We start from the raw sequence: 22,029 nt of genomic DNA, 5'->3' as shown, positions 1-22,029 counted from the left end.
CAGTATAGTCCCTCCACTCTCTCAGCCCTTCACTTGGTTCTACTTATGTATTCACTGTTTGGTTGGGAAAGATTACTCCTTCCAAGGACATAAGCTGATGAGTTTTGAAAAGATGCCAGTAGAAGGTATTAATGGACCAAAAACTGATAACTTGTCCAGGTTCAAAATAAAGATGGGGAAAGTTATGTCTTGGATTGATTTGGTCTGCAGGAACAGAATTTTCATTTTAGGAAAAAAAAACAAGCAATAGTGGCTTCTTCTACTGGGTTTGTTAGCTCCAAGATAGCTGAAGAACAGTTTATCTTCATGTTTACCTAGAAAAGCATACCAAATTGCAAGATCCCTGAGAGAAACTGTCTAGGTTGAAAAAGTCTGAGGAGAGGCCCTGTCTATGGAGCAGGGTGCAGACAATGCAATTCTTTTGCCCTAGTGAATTGTCACAGAGCTGTGTTTCCGGCCTAGAGCAGGCAACTTTCCTCCCTGATGCCAAAAATGAAACTGGCTGTAGTTTAAGGTGTCTTGGATGGGAAAGGGGAAAGAACACTTGTGTCCTTGTAATTGCTAATCCAACTTAACCTCCTCACTGCTTGGAGGGGGTGAACCCCTTGGATGTGGGGATGGGCAAAGTTGATCCCTGGATGATGTCCGTGTCGGGGGGAACCTCTGTCCCACAGAAATACCACTGGGACCAGTAGTTGTTGTGTTTATTTTTTTTTTTTCCCCCAGCATGCCAATTGGGGCTATAATGCAAGATACCATTGAAAGGTTAACCATTTAGTGTGAGATGGATTGGATGTCAGAGTTCACTTAAATGCAAGACTAGGCGTGGGATTTTCTGAGGTCACCATTGTCATTGAGACATGTATTTTCTTAATCCTAGGTGAGTAGCAAGTAGAACAGTTTGAAGTGCTTCTTTGTGTACAGCATTTGTCAGCAAATACAGCTTCCAGACCTCTGCCCTTCTTTGCAAGTTAGCAATTGATTTCTACCTGGGCAAAGGCTGGTTAAACATTTCTTCTCTCACATGATTCCTACAAGAAACGTTTTTTTGATTGACTATTAAAGTGTTTACAAGAGTAATTATCACCTGTCAGGGGAATATAGATTTAAGAAATATTTAATCAAAAGTATTAAACCTGTAGGTTTTCTTCCCACTCTTGCATAGCTCTTGCATATATTAAAAAAAATCCTCAGGCTTAAAATGGAATGTCATTCATGCAGAAGTTGGCAGAAAGTTAACTTTCCAAATTTCTTGGCCATGCTTGTGTTGTGGTGTTGTGAAGATTTCCTTTGGTATTATCACTTACTAACTGTCCAACAATGAAAGATAACGTAATGCAACATTGAAACTAAAATGGGCAAACCATTGTAGAATACTTTCTCATCCGAGTGCCAAGAAATAACATATTCTATAGTAAAGAGAAACTTGAGATGAGGAACATACTACAGGTATGCACACCTTTTGAAATAGTTTGCTATGTAACTTAATGGTGTGCATCTCATTTCATTCAGTAGCAATACTTGGTTAGTTGTGAACCATTATCCTGTTTTGCAACAGTAATCATCTTAAAGTAACTGTTGTACCAGAATTTATTACTTGCTCAAGAACATTGCTGGCAATGTTTTAAACACGGTTGATACGCATTTTATTTAATACAATGAAGAATGTGACTAGTACACAGACCCACTAACTTCTCTTTGGTAGACTTCTAGTGCTGAATGTATGTAGCAGTGAGGGGTATTTTCCAGTCGTATTGCTCTTCGCGAGTCTGACCTGTTCATCTTTGTGGAAGTATATTAACAGGAAGGAATCTTTGGTAGATAAGCTTTTAATAGTGATCTTTTCCATTAACCACCATCTCAAGAGAACTGGGAGATATGTATTTATTGTGTAAAAGCTCCTTTAGGACACTGGAGGCAAATGAACTGTGAAGGTGAGGAAGAGACACCCTCCTCACTTTTGTATTTTGTTCTTCCAGTATTAAAGAACATTGATCTAGTGAGTGGCAAAAGGGGATCCTATTTGGAGCTTTAATTAAAGCAAGTAAATTTTATTGATGCTATCAATCAGCAGAGATTGAGGGAAAGGGCATGGTGCCAGACCATTTAGTGGTCTTGACAGGGTAATTAAATACCTCAGGACTGTAGTCTCAAGATAAAGTGAAGTGCTTCTGCAGATCTGAAGCAGTAGAACAATTTATCTTGGAACAAAGGTAAAGGTGTTTTTTCTTTAAATTTCTGCAGGAGTTATATAAATGGTAATTATAGTGTCTTTTTGCTATGCTATAGTTAAAGCTTTGACAGCATTTCCATTTTAAACCCCTCCTCTTTTTTTCATCCCCAGGTAAAATTTGCTCTAAGCTGACACTTAACACACAAGGTCTTCAGGAGTGACTTTTTTTATTTAACCAGCTTAAATTGGGCATTTTTCATATTATATTATAGTATTTTGAAGGGAAGGCTTGGTTTTGAATGCATATCTTGTCGCTTTCTGTAAACTCTTGCTTTTTTCTAAAGCTATGTGATTATTCCACAATGTCTAATCACTTGGAGCAAAATAAAACAGCTTGTCAGACTGAATTTTAAAAATTTGCAAAAACTCTTCTTAGGCAGTTCCATAGTTCTTACTATAAAGGTCCTTGTATATGCAATATACACAATTTAACAGCCTTTGTTTCTCAGTCTCTATCCTCCCAGGTAGAATTCCCTTTGGAGCTAGTCAGTGCAGCTGCTTAACAGCCTATGGGGATTACGGAGGGGCACGTTTCTCCTTGTCGGAGAAGCTCTCTCCACCTCAGCAAAACTTAGTCCTTTTTGACCAGGAGACCAAGATGATGGAATGAATAACCGGTGAAGTGGACTAGTATCACTAATTTAAAAAAAACCCTCTGTACATGCTGGATGTTGCACAGCAGTCTTGTACCAACTTAAAGCAAAAACCTCACTACTATAGTGTCAATAACACCAATCCTTCTTCCTCTTCCCTACCCCCTAAAAACAAATCCTTAAATTGGATTTGGCTAAGAGGACTTGGCTAGATTAGCTTTAACTCCATTATTTCTGTTTTCTGCGTAAGAGATGGTGTTTCACCTTTTTTATTATAGTAAAATATGGATGTGCTTTTTAAAATGTAAAACTCTTGAAAGAGAGTGAAGTTGATTGACCTTTAATGGACTCCTGGCTGTCCAAGTTTTTGGATGTTAATTAAATATTGACTTTGGGTATCTCTTATCAACCCAATAAGGGTTTTTATTGCATGCTTTTCATAGGTTGTAAAAACATTCCTGAGGAATGTTAAATGTAATTGGCATTGAACATGCTGTTTTGCCTTGTGCATGACTCTGAAGTAGTGTATTGAGTGAGATAGAGAGGCAAGACCTCAGAGTTATGAACTGACCAGTCAACCACACACCTCATTTGGAACTGGAAGTATGCAATCAGGCAACAGCAGAGACCAAAAAAAAGAAGAGGGGGGGAGGAAGCAAAGAGTATGGTATTGTGGTAAACGTAAACTATCAAAAAGAAAATAAAGGGGTTAAAAAAATTGACAAGGTAAGGAAACTGTTTCTGTTCTTGTTTCTTTTAAATTAAGATGATTAAAAGCAGCATTTTTTTCTTCTGCGTAAAGTTTCAAAGCTGTATTAAGTTAACATTCAGTTGTAAACTTTTGAAAGAACAACCGTAATGTTTCAGAGTTACTAACAACCTCCATTCTCAAGGTATTCAGAACTCTGAGGTTCTACTGTGTAAAAAGGAAAAAAAAAATCCATATCTAGTAAGCGACTGGTGGCAGTAACAGCAGTGTGAAATGGGCAAGCATCTTGACATTTTCTTTTTCTCTGCAGCTTTAAGAGCACCAAGGAAACTTGCTCAACACTTTTTCAGAGCAGCACCAAGACATTAAGACAACAGTAGCAGGGACATGGTCCTTGCCACATGGGTGGGGAAAGACTTCAGAGGATGGGAGTTCACAGCCTTTAACTGGAATGTTTCCCTCTTTTCAGTACAGCTCCAGACTGGAGTGGGTGGTGGGGAGGAGGGAGTCATCCGGTCTAGTGTCCCACTGTCCTGCAGCAATTGAATTGCATACTGATATTTTCTGGGGTGCACTGGGGTTTGTAATTTATCAAACTACTTGCATAGGATTCTGTGCAAACTGCTGGCCATTCTACAGTACTTGCCTGTTCTAAATGTTCCCCTGCTTTACTTCTGTGGTGCATGATCCCAGCTTAGTGCTTTGGTCAGGGAGAACCGCTTCTGTCTCCTAATTTTCTAAACTTAATTTCTCTCTCTTTACTTAAGAAACTTGGTGAGCTTCCTTATTTGCCTGAAGAATGTTCTATACTGAGTGCTTCCTGAAGGACCCCATGGAGCTGACTCCCCCCCTCCCCCCCCCCAGCAGTATCTCCAGTTTTCCTACACAACTTGTTTACATGGCAATCAAAACTGCTGCCATCAGAATTCTTGAGTAAATTGCCCAAATTATGGAATAGCCCAGGCTGGAAACAAGAGGGTTGTAGTACTAGTGCCCCTCCCGCCTCAAACCCCTTGTATCAGACCATCTAAGGGAGAGTGCTGGAGTTCATTGCCAGGGTTTGCTGCTGCTCCTAGAAATCTTCTTCACCAAGCTTACCCCCTCCCCAAGAGTAGGGATAAGAGGTGACTTATTCATGGCATAGGAATACCTGCATGGGGAGACGACATAGAGGGCCCTTTATCTAGCAGCAAAATGCACAACCAGATCCAGTGGCTGGAAACTGCAGCTAGACAAATTCAGACTGGAAATAAGATGCAAGATTTCAAGTGAGGGTAATTAACCATCAGAACAAATTACCAGGGGATTGGTGGATTCTTAATCACTGAATTCTTTAAATTGAGATTTTTTTTTTTTTGAATGAATATTCTCTAGCTCATCCAGAGTTAGAATGCTGGCATTGATGTAGAATTTCATCCGGTAATTTGTATGCCCAGTATTGTGAAGGAGGTTAGACTAAATGATCATAATGGTCCCTTCTGGTTTTAAAAATCTATTAATCTACCTTGCCTCACAGCAGGGACAGCAGCTCTTAGGCTAGGTGATTGAGCATAAATAAGGAAATCTATTTTTTCCCTTTGTTGGAGATTCCTTCTCCCAAAAGAAAATGTAAGGCCAAACATCCTTGGACTCTATCCAGAGAAAATGCCCACTAAAGAAAGGCGTCAGTCCAGAAAACTCAATATCTTATGCACACTCAAGGTGGCACAGGTTATCAAATGATCATCCTGTGGAAAAAGCTCTATTCTAGAATAACACAAAGTAAATCCAAAAACCCACTTCAGGATAACCTAGGGAATAATGTTGTCATGGGAAATATTTCCTAGACTAACAGTTTTCTCAGTCTTTCTCTTCAGTCTCAGAGGTGATCTCTCAATATCTATTGAGGTCTCTCAATATCTTGCAGCATCTGCTTTTCTGTGCCTTCTGTTGCTAGGAATGATGGTCACTTGTATGGCAGCTGTTCCTGGGCTATGCTTGCATCTTTTCCATTTGCAGATTTTTTTCTTCAAATGTGGAATTTGTCTGACATGTCCTTCTTTCTGCACATAATCATTGGTCTCTGCTCAGTTTACCTGGTCATCCAAACAGGAAATTTTCATGGGCCTGAGTGTTGCTAGACCTTCTAACTATTCAATACTGATGCCAGTTCCTTTGGTGGAAAGGCACGGAGAGGATGTCCTTTCACTTGGACAATAAGTAATCTAACTGCCTGAAACCTGAGGAAGAGCTAAGAGCAGCATTCTTATTCTGAAGACCTGATGGCTTTCTGGTTTTAAAAACTGGGACATGCAAAAGAATTGAGAACCTGATTAACAAGTGTGTCTTCAGTGTTGTTAATTCTTTCCATTTGGTGTCTTAAATACATCTTTGTCTTTTTGTTTGAAGGCTTCCAAAAAGGGTTTAAGATTCAGAACTCATTTCTCTGATTCTAGCTTGACTGCATCCTTACAAGTGCGTTCCCTTCAGACTGTTTCAAAGATCCACAGTACAGTAACTGGTGGAAGAGCGGAATTTCACTGCCATGCTAGAGGTGTCCTAAAACCACCAATTGAAGAGTCAGCTTCAACTGGTGGCACCCTTTCCCGCCAAGAAATATATCAGTCGACTTGAGGGTTTGGGAGAAGTACCTTGAATTCCTGGGTCAAAAGACAGAACGCTGTGTAACAATTTGCAGGATGGAATCTGATTCTCAGGACATTCTTTAACAAAACACTACCAGATTGATGTCTTCTCCTCATCTGATGGACACCAGGTCATTCTGGTTTCTCTCAATGCCAATTAAATTAGTATTTTTTTTTTTTAAAGGGAAGGTTGTTCCCTAGATGGAATTGTTCTTCCTGATCCCAAGTTGTTTTATCCTTCTCTGGGTCTAATTAGTATTGCTTTATTTTTTCCATACAATCATAGCCATTTCAGTCGATGCCAAAGTGTGAGTAATACTATCTCTATTAAACATTGATTTCACCGCACACAGACAAAAAATATTTCCCCTGATGATGATCAACATTTGTAGATAAGCAAAGAAAAATGTGGCTTGAGAACTTACTACAGTTTGATTTTAAGGATATTTACTTTGTATATTATAACTTGTGATTTTGAAATTCAAAAAGTTAAAGCTTTTATAAAAGTTAATTAAAACTCACTATCTACTGTCATTGAATAATTGTCTGGCTCCTCCATAATGTCCTGCAAGTGGGAAAATTTAAATAGAAAATGCTTTAAAAATAAACATTGCTATTTGCTGAAATTATTTTAAGAAAATCAAATTCTGCCAAGCCAAATTATACAAGAGGAAATCAACTGATCTGGTCACTCTTTACTACAAAAATGATAGTCCTTCCATAAAAAGAAAGGAAATAGTCATGCTTATTCAGATGCACCCCTTTTTTAAAAAACTCTCAACTGAGTCAATATTAATAATACACCTCTACCTTAATATAATGCTGTCCTCAGGAGCCAAAAAATCTTACTGCGTTATAGGTGAAACCACGTTATATTGAACGTGCTTTGATCCACCGGAGTGCGCAGCCCCACCCCCGGAGCACTGCTTTACCGTATTATATCCGAATTCATGTTATATCAGGTCACGTTATATCGAGGTGGTGGTGTATTTTAGCAGGGGCCATTCAACACTATCGTATTATTCCAGCAGTAGAGCCTTCAGTGCCATCTCCCTAAACCCCCAGTACAGCTAAACTGACTCCGTAGAGTGGATTTGGTAAAGGTAACCCTGTTATTTTGACTGTCATGGATGCTTTAATATGGTAAATGCTTTTGGGGTGAGGAAACCTTTGGGGTAAGGTTTCTAGGCAGACATAGTCTACTGTGGAGCAGAGGCCCATGACTTTTTCTTGCTCTTAGGAGGCTATAGATATTTCATATATAAGAAGTCATTTCTTAGTAACATTTTTCAAACATCATCAGAACCTTGTCACATCTTTATCTCTAAGACCTTTTAATCTAAAAACATTTAGGAACCCCCTACTCAGTAAAAAAAAAAATTTCTTTCAAATGGTGGCGAGGGGGGGTGGGTGAACTATCTTCAGTACATTTCACATCCTACCAGGGAACAGCTCAAACATGATGTTAGCGTAGCTGCAGTGACAATAAAAGCATAGAGCATGTGCTTAAGTATGGCGCATTCCTGCAAGTTGTCCTGTGGTCAGATGTTGGGAATATATATGGTATCCCTTCTGTCCCCCATGTCCGCACACCCACGGTTTTCTCTCTCTCAGCCTTAACACTCTGAGTGTATATTTTCTTTGGGTTATTTGGATTTTTCCTTGTAACCTTTAGTTCCAGGAAGAGAATAGATTTCCTATTTCTGAAAAGACTGATTCCAGAAACTTGGTGAATCAGTGGGGCAGGATAAATGGGTTCGTGGTTAATCTCTGCTCCCTTCTGAAAAGTAACCATGCCTCACCTACCGTTCTGGAAGGGGCGTTTTGAGGTGGCTCCTCCGTTCAGACAAAAATGAAATTTAAAAGCACTGGAGAACTAAAGTTGCTTTATGTTTGTTTGTACAGAGAAAGTGTACCAAGAAACTTGAAAAATATATCAGATTAACTTGACTAGCTTGTTGAGTTCTCTAAATATCTAGGGTTTTGAACTAGTATTTTAACAACTTGTTGAGGAAAAACTGGTTCACATTCAGAGAGGAAAGTATCTATTTAATTTGATTGTGTATTTTGTATAGGGTCCTCTTTTTGAAAGAACCCTTATTTTCCTGTCTTTCTTGAGCTTGGTAGATCTGGACTGCCCAGGAGAGGTAGTGCAACAAAAACCAAACCTTAGTCTCTGCCTTTTGACTACTGATTAGAGTAAGTAAATCACAGCAAGTCAGAAAAGGAAAGCTCAACCTAAATCAAATTTACAGGCGATAACTCCTTTGCTTGCCACCATCTGAACTCAAGCCCAGAAATTCCCCTTTCCCACAAGTTCACGCTGAGGTTCTATCCTGAATGTTACTGACAGTTGACAAGCAGATGGGCATCTTTTCTGTCCTTCACCACCATGCTCACTTAAGCAGCAGCCAATATTTGTTTGCCCACTCCCATTCCTTTAGTGTATGCAGAAATTAAGGAATGTTAATCTTGGAAAAAGGGACCTGGAAGGTGCCTAAAAGAGCTTATTGTCCTATAATAACTGCCTGGAAATGACACTAGATCCTCCAGAAAGTTCAAGAAGTAAAAGAAAATCAAAACCCTAGGCAAGTGCACTGTGTGTTTCTCCAACTCGTCCTCACACTTTGAAGGGGGAACAATGACTGCAGAAACAGTTAACTCACAGCACACTGCCTGGAAAGAGACATTTTTTCAGTGGCAGCATGACTATCATTCTGGTCCTGGGATTGGATGCTCCACCAGAAGAAATAAAGGAAGTGAAACTAAAAGGCCGAACAGCCAATCATTTTTTTTACCTCCTTGAGCAAGAAGAAAATTGGCTTCCCATTTCAAAGAAGCCACTTTTACACAAATAGGGCTGTCATATTGGGCTTCTATCCCAGGTTGTCCACAGACCAGCCACTGGGGAGATCAGTTGCACTAGATTCAAAGGTTCTTGACAGATCAAACTACAAGATTTTTTTTTTTTTTGATGAAGAGGCTGACCTCAATTCTAGTCCGCGTTCATCCAAGGAACTTACTTGTGTCAAACTCTTAAGCATACTTGCCTATCTCCATCAGACCACTTCTAGAGTGCATCTTCTGCAATTTCCAAAAAAAAAATTCCCTTCCATTTGGGTTCTTAAGAACATGCCAAGGGTTGCCTCGTCAGTTACATGTATGTATGTATTTTGGGAGCCTACCTATATATATATATTTTTTTTGTGCGCTCATCATGGACACCTATTGCCATAGGACATTAGCAACCTCAGAACTCTGAAGGTCATGTGGGAATGTGGATTCATTCTCTGGTTACAAGAAACAGATCTTCACCATTACTCACAGGTGGAGAATTATCTGAACGATGAAAGCAGGGATAATTCCTCTTTTCAAGGAATTTAGAAATGCACTGTAATCACCACTGTATTGATACCATAAATAGAAACTGAAGGACACAGACTTCCAAAGAGCAGGAAACTGGCATGGTGCTTAGCAGACATCAGTTACATACGGGTGTAGATGTTGAGGATTACTTGTGAGAAACTGGAAGCACTTTCTTGTGGTGGTAGTGATGGTAGAAGATGTTTTGTTTCAGATCGTGTGGTGGGGCAAGGCTAGATGGCTATAGAAAAGTAATGGGAGATAGATGTATTAGCCCCAGGTTAAACAAATCCCTGGTACCAGGAGAAGTAAATGGCAGCGGCTTCATGTCAATAAAGACACCTGGGGCCAATTAAGAGCTTTCCAAAAGGCAGGGAGGATGCTAGGTTGATTGGGACACCTGAAGCCAATCGGGGCTGGCTGAAACTAGTTAAAAGCCTCCCAGTTAGTCAGGTGGGCACGCATGTCAGGAACTGTGAGAAGTTGCGCTGTTGGGGAGACTGAGCTGTACACACCATACTAGGCACAAGGAAGGAGGCCCTGAGGTAAGGGTGAAGTGGAGCTTGAGGAAGTGGGGGCTGCTGTGGGGAAGTAGCCCTGGGAATTGTACGTGTCCTATTCCTAAAAGGTCAGCTACCATAGCTGATACTATTAGGGTCCCTGGGCTGGAGCCCGGAGTAGAGGGTGGGCCTGGGCTCTCCCCCTTTGCCCCCTGATTAATCACTGAGACTGGGAGACAGAGACTGTGCAAGGGAGAATAGCTTCTCCTCACCTCCCTCGCTGGCTTATGATGAAAATGGCTCAGTAGACTGATACCTCGTGTGTGTGTGTCTGTCTCTCTCTCTCTCTCTCTCTCTCTCTCTCGGTCTCTCTCTCTCTCTCTCTCTCAAGTGGAGGGTCACAGTGAGCCTCTGAGGCTAGTGAAATCCATCAGGAAACGCAGGACCCACGGAGACAAGGACAGAGCTTTGACACAATACGTTTTGGGGATTTTGACTCAGTCTCTAATAGGACGTTACATATGTTGGTTGAGGTCCTGCTGCATAGAACTACCTCTACTTCTTGACCACTATGTCGTAGGGCTTGACAGTTGTCTGACAACTGCATGATTTAGTACAAAGTCTTAATACCAGGAGTAGTTCTGGACTTCCTCTACCAGTGGGTGACCAGAGACCTCAGAGGAGTATCACTTGAGATCCTGCCTACAGGGTGATTTTTAAATCAGTGCCAGCCTCTAACTTTGCTTCAGTGTAAACATATCCTGCAGTGATGCTACAGTGCTGTTACTAAAGAAAGGGAGAAACCAGGAAACCTCTTTCAGTGGGTAGGCATTCATCTAGAGTTGCAATAGGCTGCATGTGTTCAGGATGGTTGGGTTAAACAGACGCTGCACCCTGCGGAATGATCCTTTAGCTGTTCGATCTTTCACCGGATAACCTCAGTGTTCTGTAAACTGTACACTGATTGGTCTGTTTTCAGCTGGGAACACTTTAAAGACCAGAGATAGGAGCAACTGGCACATCTTTATCCCAATTTCTTTCTGATCTGTATAATACAGAAAATGAAGAGGGACTTGCCCAGTGTAATACAAATGTATCCACCTTGGTCTAAGAGCTCATGGTTCTCCTAACTGCTATGGTTGGCAACACAACGAACCTTGAATTTTCCACTTAAACCTGCTCATGCACAACTTGGTAAGAGAACCAAAGAACCATGTGACCCTTGTAACATGGCTGCTGATCCAGGTGTAAAGAGACAGCAGTTTAGGCGAAGTTAACCCTGTTTTTGTGACATGGTGCACTGAACAAAATATCAACTGCAACATAGCCCGCATACACTACATATTGCAATCACCGCGTCAGCCTGACCCTAGAGCTTTTGGCTAATACCCCCAAAGAGCCAGGTAGCAATGTATACTAGTGTCTCTTCTCAGATGGAAGGATAGTTGACAGCTCACCTCTGTGTAGCCTGATCTGATTCAAATCATTACTATCAGATGGCTGGCTGGCAGTTGCAGCCCAAGCCCTAATGGGCATAAGTGATACTAACAGGGACCCTTATTGATGGTCCCTAGTCTTTATGCTGAGACTGACTGGACATGAGATCTGTTCTCTTCAATCTCCGAGGTGATCCTTGACCCACACATTGGTGGGAAAGTGTGGAAAGCCTTCACTCCATTTGTCAGTGTTTGTCAATCTGGTACCTTTAATGAGCACCAAACTAAAATAACAAGACAGTCCTAAAAGATGGCACTGGTCCTAGATTCTTCTGGTTCATATTTTGATGGAAATGATCCACCGCAGCACTGGCTGTAAATGCAAGGTCTGTGTTGAAACATAGTAGATTTGGGTCTAGTATTCATTTAATTTACACTCCAGGATGCAACTGTGTTAAGTAACATTTAATAAATGACACACTAGTTTTGCAGAGGTTGAGTTCCTCTCTTTACAGAAGGAAATCTAATTTGTTGTGTCTTCAGTTTATGCACTGTTGGCTAAAACAAATGCTAGCGTGAACTGGCTCTTCTGACTTGGAGATTAATCAAGGTTAATATGTGTTTAACAAGGCAACTTGATACATATATGTGGAAGATTTTCTGCTTAAAGCCGTGGTTTTCAACCTGTGGTTCTGGACCTCTGGAGGTATGCACACTAAGAGTGCTAAAGGGGTCCGCACCGCCATTTGAAATTTTTAGGGGTCCAGCAATGGAAAAAGGTTGAAAACCACTGGCTTAAAGCAAATAGAATGCTGGAAAACGCAACTTTTAACGTTCAGGTTGGGGGCAGGGAAGAATTGCTCATTCAGAATGGAATTGCAGCAAACTTCTTCATCATTTCCGGTTCTGAGGATAATATTAAACTGTCTAATGGCAATTGGGATTTGAATTTCCTCTGCTTAGTGCTACAGCATCTCATTACTAGTAGTAAGGTCCCAGAGGAAGAGTTCTTGACTCCTGGCATCCAAGCGGTTAAGTACTCCTAATCTGAACCAAAAGAATCTGTCATAAGAATAGCATTTGAAAACCACAGTGTAACCATATTAAAGAATATTTCTTTGCCTTCTGTTGCGCTGGCATAGAAAGGGGAGTTCATAAAACATCTGTGTGGCTTGCAGAAATGCTCAACCCCTGTTTTGAACAATCTGCTTCTTGTCATCATAGTCTCTAAAGCATGTACCTGTCCCTATTTTCAAAGCCAATTGGCAATTATTCCTAAACAGATACCATCTATGACAAATTTCAGTTTGGAGTCAATTTGTGTTTTCAGGCTGATGGATCCTGGGGTGTTGCAATTTATTTAAAATAACAAATGTATATCCAAGAGTCAATTTTAAAGACGTGAAATTGCAAGGAAGTTTTAAAAGTAAAAAGGAATCCCCGTTGATTCAAAAACGCTTCTAAAAGTGTCTTCAGGTGATAAACTACTCTTCCTACACCCCCTCATCCCCCCAAAATATGGACTTGTCATAGATTATCACAGCACTGAGATGTATGCTGTAGTAATTACTGGTGCCAAGGAATTGGTGGAAGTTTTTTATTTGTGAAGACAATGTTCTCTCTGCACTTTTTTCAGCAGTAATTTGTGTTAGTAAGAGAACAAAAAGCTGAAATCTAGTAATGGATTATTTTTAAGAAAAGCATAAATCTCTTCATTGATTACTGAGATTTGGAGATAGTATTTTAAAAAGGTAGGTAAAAATACATAGTTTCACTGTCTTTTCTTAGCCACTGTTTCAGAGCTGTTTTTCTAAGAGCCACTGTTTACGCTGCAGTTTGTAGGATAATGGAAAATTCCAGTAAAACTGTCTTTAAATTGGTGTTTCCAGTGTAGCAGCGTGTTGAGTGTTGTATTATGTGTATCATCTTTAAATATTAAAATTGTAGGCTTTCTGGCTGCCTCTCAACTTAGATTGTATGCTGAGTGGTTTTGACATTGCATAACCTTGATCTTTAGCCATTAAATATTCACCTGTTGAAATAGCTGTGAAAGTAATTTTTAGCTGTTAATTCAATGCATATAGATTGCATGAATGGACTGCATATAGAATCATAGTTAAGTAATTACTGTACTAACGAAAGCCTGGAGAAGAGATGCAGGGTGGGAATAAGGAATAGGAGGCACTGTACTTCAGTTACCATATTGTAGGTAAGCAACCAATTTCTGTGGGGTTTTGTGTCAGTAGGTTTTAGAAACTAATTAGCAATCCCAAGTAAGCAAATGCGCCTCGTGCAATGGAGTTGGACCATCTGTAGATACCAGTCCCTTCCTTTTTTCTGTGACAGTCTTGAATTTTTCTTTAGGAGCACTAGTTTTGTTAAGCATATATTATCAGTTTGACATAATATTACTAGGCATTTTCTATTCTAATTGAGCTTCCTGTTCCTTCCTTCCTTCCTTCCTTCCTTCCTTTTTTTAACACTCTTGCTCTTTTCCCTTAAAATGACTCCTTTCTCTTCTGTGAATAGATCACTAATGTTGCACACTTCAAGCATTAAACACTTATTTCTGTCAGTAGTCTGATACAGGATCGCATTTATCTGCTGCTCTCTCCTGTGTAGCTTTCTGTTAATAATTGGTTAGATGAAAGGGGGCATGTCATTTTGTTTTTTTTTAGTTTTGGTAGCTGTTTGTGACCCAAATGCTCTTCACTTTTACAGTGAAGCCAACTTGTAAGAATTATAAGTAAAACAAGACCTCTATGCAATTCAACTCTTCCCCAGTTTATATGAAAGGGATTGCATTAGTGCTCCTAAATCCAGTGAAAAGAATACTTCCGTTTATGTGAATTTGAGTTTTGATTGAAATTTGTGTCCACCCCCTAACAAAACCTGTACTCCAGGGTTCAACCAGAGAGCATAAATAGAAAAGTATTGGTCCACCAGTTCAGCATGGAAGAACAGACTTTCACCAGTCAGTCTCTGGGTTTGTCTACATTGCCCGCTGGATTGACGGGCAGCGATTGATCCAGCGGGGGTTGATTTATCGCATCTAGACTAGACGTGATAAATCGACTGCCGAGCGCTCTCCCATCGACTCCGGTACTCCACCAGGGGAAGAGGCGGAGTCAACGGAAGAGCATCAGCCATCGACTTACCGCAGTGAAGACACCGCGGTAAGTAGATCTAAGTACGTCGACTTCAGCTACGTTATTCACGTAGCTGAAGTTGCCTAACTTAAATTGATCCCCCTGTTCTCCCCCCCCCCGCCCCTCCCCAATATAGGCCAGGCCTCTGTCAGACAAAAAGGTACAGAAGAAAACTATTAAATGTTTGGTTTTAAAAAAAGAAATATTTTGGCAGATGCTTAGTAATTTTTACTGTAATGTGAGGAGAATGAGGGAAGGATAAATGAAAGAGGAAGTACTTTTTAGAAACTTAACTATAGGTTTTCTTGTTAGAAAAAATGCATCTGAGATACGTAACAAACAGGGCATATTGTCCTGTGGGTCTTAGTGTACAACTCCTTTGTGGTGGTTTTTGCCTTGCTGGCAGGGAGGAGAAAAGAGAACTACGGTCCTGTTTCTTTAAGAATGGGGGAGGAACCTTCTGAATTGGCACCACTGCGCTGCACAGAAATAATGTGCATTTCTACCCAATCCAGTCGAATGGAGACAGACCTGGTTTTATTTTTTTAATTGAAAAATCATCTTGCTGCCATGTTGCCTACATATCCACACCTTCCCTGGGGTCTGCTTTCATGGCATAGAGCAGATCTCTTCCTTCTCTCTGAGCCGTATGCATGGGATTCCTTTCTCCTATTAAACTAGTTTACCTCCATTTTTTTTGCTCACACTTGGAAAGCATGAAGTGTAGACTTGAAACAGATGCCATTAGCATTAGAAATCCCCCATTTCTATTCACCCAGTGTTTATTCCTCCCTTTCCTCCCCCTACCTACTGCTGTAGCCAGCAGCTTAGTTGCCTCCTAATGGTACAATGTGAATTGAGGATGTTGGGAGAAAAGAGGGGTGTCAGCCAAAGGCAGTTCTAGCATCTGACGTTAAGTTGCATCCCCTCCCAGGATTACCATGGAGGTCGCAAGCAGGGAGGCCATTGCCTTAAGGCTGCTATTAGTGATTTTGTTGTTGTTGTTTTGGAACCAATAATGCCATTCTGCTTTTCGCCAGAGCCTACAAACAAATCTGAGTACAAACTCCCTCATTGGGGCACTGGGCAGTGTCTTGGATGGAGAAATATCAGCTCTGTTAAGTGTACATGCAAAAATGCTGCTTGGTCTTCAATACATCATTTTTTTTTTTTTAAGCAGTACAAAATTGAGTTGTCATTCTCCATGGATCAGGCAGTAGATAAACAATTAAATGTCTATTTATAGAGACATAGAAATATCTGGAATTCAAAGCTAATTGAATAGACTTAACAGTATATTTATAAATGTTGGGCTAATTATGGTTTGTAGAAACCTCTCAGTGGGAGATATCTGACCTACAGTCACCACTTTCCTTTATTTGTAGTGACTTACCTTGTGTTAGTATTTTATTACTCTTTCCCTACATTGTGTATGGATGTGTCACTGCTTGCTACTTCCTGTGAGTACTGGTGTCTGTCTAGAGCAATGGATCCAATGCAGGCGAGAGGCAAAACTGTGTTTCACCTGTAATTTTAAACTTGGTATGGAGCCACTACTTTGGATAGAGCGTCTCTGTATATGTCTAGTATTGTAGATGTTTAGTTTAGCATGGGATTCTCTCATTTAGTGACAAAGGAGAAACATCAAATTGGGGCTGAAGTGTCACAATAAGGCAACACAGCTAATGGTCCTTTTGTCAGTCCATTACGGACTCAAAGGGCCAGGAGTGCTCCTCAGCACAAAGGGACTGAATTAGTCACAAAAGGCCCTTCATTACCATTCTCCCTCTCCATGTGTTCTTAGAGCTGGGATTCACAGCTGAAAATTCTCCTAGATGTAAAATTCATCAGTGTGTTTACAACAGTGACTTGCTTCTCACAATTTTTTTGTTTTTGCAGTGCTTTCCAAGCAGCTTGTCCCCCCTCTCCGGGCCTTGGATCCCATTGTGTTCCAGGCCATCACCTCTTTCTCACCCCCCAAATATGTGCAAAGGAAGCTTGTACCTAGCTTCAGCAATTCATTGTCCCTACTTCTCTGAGCTTTGGCTATTGTGCTCTTCTACAGGCTGGCCAGCTTAGACAACTCAATCCCCTACTCCTTGGCTGTAAACTGGACTCCTGCTTGGACTCCTTTGGGTTCCATCTGCCTGCTGGCCTGAGATTATTGAAACGGTTGAGTCCCCTATGAGCTATTCTTCCGTCCTCTCTGCAGCCACCAGAAGTCAGCCCTGTAGTAGCTTATGCCTGGGTCACTCAGTGTTACCTCCCCAGAGCAGGCTGTGGCCGTGCCGCCCGGGCGCTGGAGCAGGCTGCGGCCGCGCCGCCCAGCCCAGCCCGCTGGAGCAGGCTGCGGCCGCGCCGCCCAGCCCGGGCGCTGGAGCAGGCTGCGGCCGCGCCGCCCAGCCCAGCCCGCTGGAGCAGGCTGCGGCCGCGCCGCCCAGCCCAGCCCGCTGGAGCAGGCTGCGGCCGCGCCGCCCAGCCCAGCCCGCTGGAGCAGGCTGCGGCCGCGCCGCCCAGCCCAGCCCGCTGGAGCAGGCTGCGGCCGCGCCGCCCAGCCCAGCCCGCTGGAGCAGGCTGCGGCCGCGCCGCCCAGCCCAGCCCGCTGGAGCAGGCTGCGGCCAGGTCAGAGACCTCCTCCCTTGGCCCTCCCCAGATAAGGTGGGAAGGGATGGGATGGGGGAGAGTTTGGGGGTCCAGGGCTAGTGGTGGGGTTATGGGAGTGGTCATGGGTTACTCCCCTGACTCCCAGCTTCTCCCCCAAACAAATTTCCCGACCAGTTGCTGTCCCAGCCGGTCAAGGTAAGCAGCTGGCGCGCTAGGACACTTTGTTTATTTAGGTTTACCTCCGTGCCTACGGCTGCTCGAGGTAAACAAACCGTCTTGTACCATCAGTGGCTTATCTTAATGGCCCGGGAGCCATAGTTTGCTGACGCCTGAATTATAGGGTCGGCTTCTGAATGGGTTATAAAAAATTTCCATTTTTACTTATCCATTTTAGGGGGTAGGGATTGGCTTATAAACTAACCGGCTTATGATCGAGTATATACAGTACTTCAGTCGTGTCCTTCTCACCCCAAAATAAAAAACATGCCTCCATTCCTCTAAAACGGATAAAGTGGACTCTTGTACAGCTTAGTGAATCAATAGGAGGGGAACAGAATTACAGCTAGGAAATAAATTTTGCCTTTCCATAGAAACTTCTTAAATTTTTCATCTGCCGTATGTGAGGCTGTTAAGAAACGAGAATTCTGCAATGTGTGAAATGAACAGCCTGTGCTTGAAGTGCCTGTTACCCTACCTTTTCTCATCTCTGCTCTTGTGTTTGTCTAGTTTAAAATGTTTGTAAACTGGTTTGGTAAAATTTCTACCTATGCCGTGGATAACTTACCTTACCTAATACTGTGACATGATCGTAATCGATTTTTACTACTGTAGCCTTGATGCCATTCGATTAGCTTACTAGCACAGGTTACAGGACTACAGACATTCTAGAAATTTTCCCCATGTGAAATGTCTAGCAATAAATACTCGGTGCAGTAGGAGATGCCTGAAAGTAGTCCTACATGGACATACGATAGGGCAGAGGTTCTCAAACTGTGGTCCATGGACCACCAGTGATCCGTGAGCTCCATTCTGGTGGTCCGTGGATAGTTCCCTCTAAGATGCATGCCTAGGCAGCCGCACAAGAGAAAATAGAGACCCACCTAATTAGTAGAGCCATGCAGGTGTGGCTCCACTAATTAGGTGCCTGGAGAAGACGCACATGTAAGGTGATGTGGTGGCTTTGGGGGGAATAGGGGGTAAGTGGGAGGGGGCAGTGGGGTGAGAAGAGGGGGTGGGGGGAATTTGGGACATGCAGGGCTGCGGCGGCCAGAGAAAGGTGACTTCCCCATCTCCAGGGCTGCGGTTGCCGTGGAGAGACAGCCCTCCTTCCCAGCCCCAGCTTGGGGACTGCCGCAGCAGGGAGGAGAGGGCACATCGATCACATTCGAAAGGTAGACTACTGATATTAAAATATGAGTTGTGTGCTTTTATTTGTAGAACAAAAAAAGCTGTTTGTTAAGGAGTTTTTTTATATAGCGCTTTTATCCAAAGCGCTTTACAGTACTTAGCTAGTGGTACAAACATTTGGCAAGATCATTAAGTGGTCCGCCGAGATCCTCAGCAATTTTCAAGTGGACCGCGAAAAAAAGTTTGAGAACCACTGCGATAGGGATTTTTATCAGTATGGAGGTTATTGGGTGACAAGAATGGAAAGCTAATTCTACAATTTAACAAAATCGGCTTTTAAACTTCTGCTCGCAGGCTTGCCCTCACCAATGCAAATGGACAAACTGTTTCATTTGGTGGAATAGTAACTGACCAAAGTGTCAGTGAAATGTTTTATTTTGATTTTAATAAAAGTTAAGCTTGCTGCTGGTTCCAGGTAGCTGGCAAAATGTGACTGCTTTCTATATGCCAAAATGACACTATTACTTAATTACTTCCAGTTGACTGAGGTGCTGGTAGTGTTACGTAGTCTCCCTTGTAGTCTAGCTCCTAGTGGGCACTTTAAAAATCATTGATTTATGATACCTAATGAGTATCTGTGTTTGCAGTCTTGTCACAGAGATCCTGGGCTGTATGGAAATAAAGGGTGGTGGTGTTTTTTTTTTGGATTCGATAAATGTCAAATAACGGGTGGGGGGAGGAAATGATCATCCAGATTGATAAAATGTAACCTCTCTAGCCACTCTAAATGGAAAGGTGCCAAATGATACATTCTGCCCCTCGTGCCCTGTTTATACAGACTTTTGATTTTAATGTGCTTTTTAGCAATAAAGGTGACAGTTCAGTTATGTTGATTTCAATGGGAGTGCTGGATTCTTAGCATGTTAGGAAATCAGGCTGCTTCTTTAAGGGCTTAAGGATTTAGGAGCCTGATTTTAGGCCATAGTCCTGAAAACCTTGGCAGCAATGTTTATCCCCATTGTAGTAGGTGTCTTGAGTAGCCCTTCTTAAAGTAACTGGCTAGAGTTTCCCAATATCTGATGTCCAAGAGAATCTGGAGAATTTAGACTATCAGTCGGATTTGGTTTTGGGACCCTAGCATTGTTTCAAAATGTGCAAAAAAAAAAACTAGTATGGTATATGCCCACCCTGGCTACTTATTCTTAAAAATAGAGCTATAAAATTTAGCAGTTTTAGCCCTGTTTATCTAGTTCTGACATTTAGGAATGATTGTATTTTATTTGGGGGAGTCAGACAAATGTGCAAGAGGAGTAGGGCAACACCTTGAATACTGGAGTAGCAAAGCTGCCAATGTGTTGGATTGCCTTTCTTAAGGCATCTATGGCATTGATCTCAAAGCAACTTTAATTCTTGCATTTTTAGTGTGTAGGGAGATTGAACTGAATGGATAAAAATAGAACAGATTTTTCTGATAAAGAAATGGATAGGATATTTATACGTTTTAATCTTATCACAAAAGGGCTTAAATTAGTGTAAAAAGAGCACTTTTATTCCAACGTCCGGCTTAAGTGTCTATTCACACACACACAACTCTTCTCCTTTACTCTGGAATACGGCTTTAAATTACAACTTAACTGGCTTGGGGTATTCAATAAACCCTATTCCTTTGCCTTGTGGTGCTCTTTTGATTATTTGACACTCAAGGCAACATTTGAAAACAAGTTTTACCTCACTGAGCAGTATTTTTGTAATTACCTTGTAGTCATTTGAATAAGTGGGAGGCGCAATTTTTTTTTGTCCCATTTCAGTCATGGTCTGAGTAGTTTTTTAAAAAAAAATAAAATAAATTACCCTCCCTTTCCCAAGGTTTCCTATGCGCGACCAAGTTCAGCTTCTATCAGAGATGCAAATTTGTACGTCAGTGGACTTCCAAAAACAATGACCCAGAAGGAACTGGAGCAGCTCTTTTCTCAATATGGACGCATTATTACTTCTCGTATTCTAGTTGACCAAGTCACTGGTAAGTAGGCAGCTGCTCTGCACTGCCTCTTTCACTTTCTCAGACTGGCAGGTTGTGAAATATTCCACCTTCCAAGGCAGCAGACTTGCCTCCAGAACATATCAAAGGTATATGTGGGCCAGAAAATACAATTTTCTGCTGGAATTGTTCATAAATATGCATGGACAAAAATAGATTGTGGAGTGTAGTGAGCCAGCCTGAGTCATTTCTACCCTGAAGGTGCAGGTTTGAAGCCTGTTTCATGGCTTGTAATAAATTTACAGCTGCTATAATCTTCATTTCCAAGCTGCTGCGTGAAAATGGTCCCTATGCTCCTTATAAAATGCTAATAAACAATCTTTTTATAAAAAGCAAAATTTTATGCAGTAATGCACAGCTAGTTCTCTCAGGCTAGGATTACACAAGACCCGAACTAGTAATTGCTGTTAAGACTGTTTTCAAGGTTGCATCGTCTACTGTGGGCACTTTAGAAGAATATGAACTTTGAGATCCTTAGTACAGAATTTTATCAGCTCCTTAGCAGTGCTAGCACAGACTGAAAGCAAACTAGGAACTCTGGTAGGTTAGATACTTTTTTTAGCATGTGCCTCCGATACAGGCTGGATGGCACAAAATGTCCAATGGCATCTTTTTACTAGTCAGATTTGGACAGTGTGTGTAATTTTTCTGTATACTCATGACCGTTCAACTGGCTGACTTGAATTTCGGAAGCAGTACATCTTCTGCCTACACCAAAGTTGTTCTGTAAAGGCTGGCACAGAATATCAAATAAAGGAGACGTTTTCACTGACTGTATTTAAACAATGTACAACAAGGGCTGGGGCATAGAGAAGGATTCTCCTCTCAAAAACCTTTCAGTCCCTTTCGTTCCCCCGACCCTTTCAAGTCTTTTTTTCCTTTCTAATCCCATTGACCCGCATAGTATCAGTTTAGTGGATGGGAATTCCAACTGTAGTGTCAGTGTAGTTTGACAAAATTGTGGGAAAGAAACATTTTTGACCTTTTCTAATTTGTTCTCTAAACAGGATATAAAGTTAGCTATAAAAGAAAAGTAAACTCATGCTTTCAACAAAGTTCTAACACCAAATTTAGTTTGTTGTATGACTAATAGTGTGTGCAAACTTATCGATAATTAGTGAGCAATTGCATGTAGGTATTCTATAGCTGGAGAAAATGCGTGTTGCAATCTGCCCAAGTGAAACACCAATTTTGTGGTAGAGCCAGAATTAGAATATGCAGTTTCCCAGTCCCAAGCCCTAAAAACAATCCACTAAATACTCATTACATTTCTCATGAGTATTCATGTGCAAATAGCATGTATGATCTGGTACCAAAACAAACAGGTGACTAGATTTGTAAAAGGTATGTATATATAGTGTGTAGTACACCCTAAATACAGTGGGTAGAAGACCCTAAATACACATTCTCATACGAATTAATGTAAGAACTGT

The 22,029-nt window shown here is 41.5% G+C and overlaps 1 protein-coding gene across 49 annotated transcripts in view; it reads left to right on the top strand.

Annotated features, from left to right (window-relative positions):
* ELAVL2 (ELAV like RNA binding protein 2) overlaps positions 1-22,029 on the top strand; it is a 147,719-nt gene that overhangs the window by 115,390 nt on the left and 10,300 nt on the right. For all 49 annotated transcript variants that reach the window (XM_024105652.3, XM_005294742.4, XM_024105656.3 and 46 more), the window contains one exon: positions 20,425-20,578. In XM_024105652.3, coding sequence (XP_023961420.1) covers positions 20,425-20,578 — 154 coding nt within the window. The remainder of the gene's footprint in view (positions 1-20,424; positions 20,579-22,029) is intronic.

Source organism: Chrysemys picta, chromosome 6 (assembly GCF_011386835.1).
Source record: "Chrysemys picta bellii isolate R12L10 chromosome 6, ASM1138683v2, whole genome shotgun sequence".
In the NCBI taxonomy this organism is placed as follows: Eukaryota; Metazoa; Chordata; order Testudines; family Emydidae; genus Chrysemys; species Chrysemys picta.
Note: the sequence above shows the minus strand (reverse complement) of the source record. Positions and strands in the feature narration are given on the sequence as shown.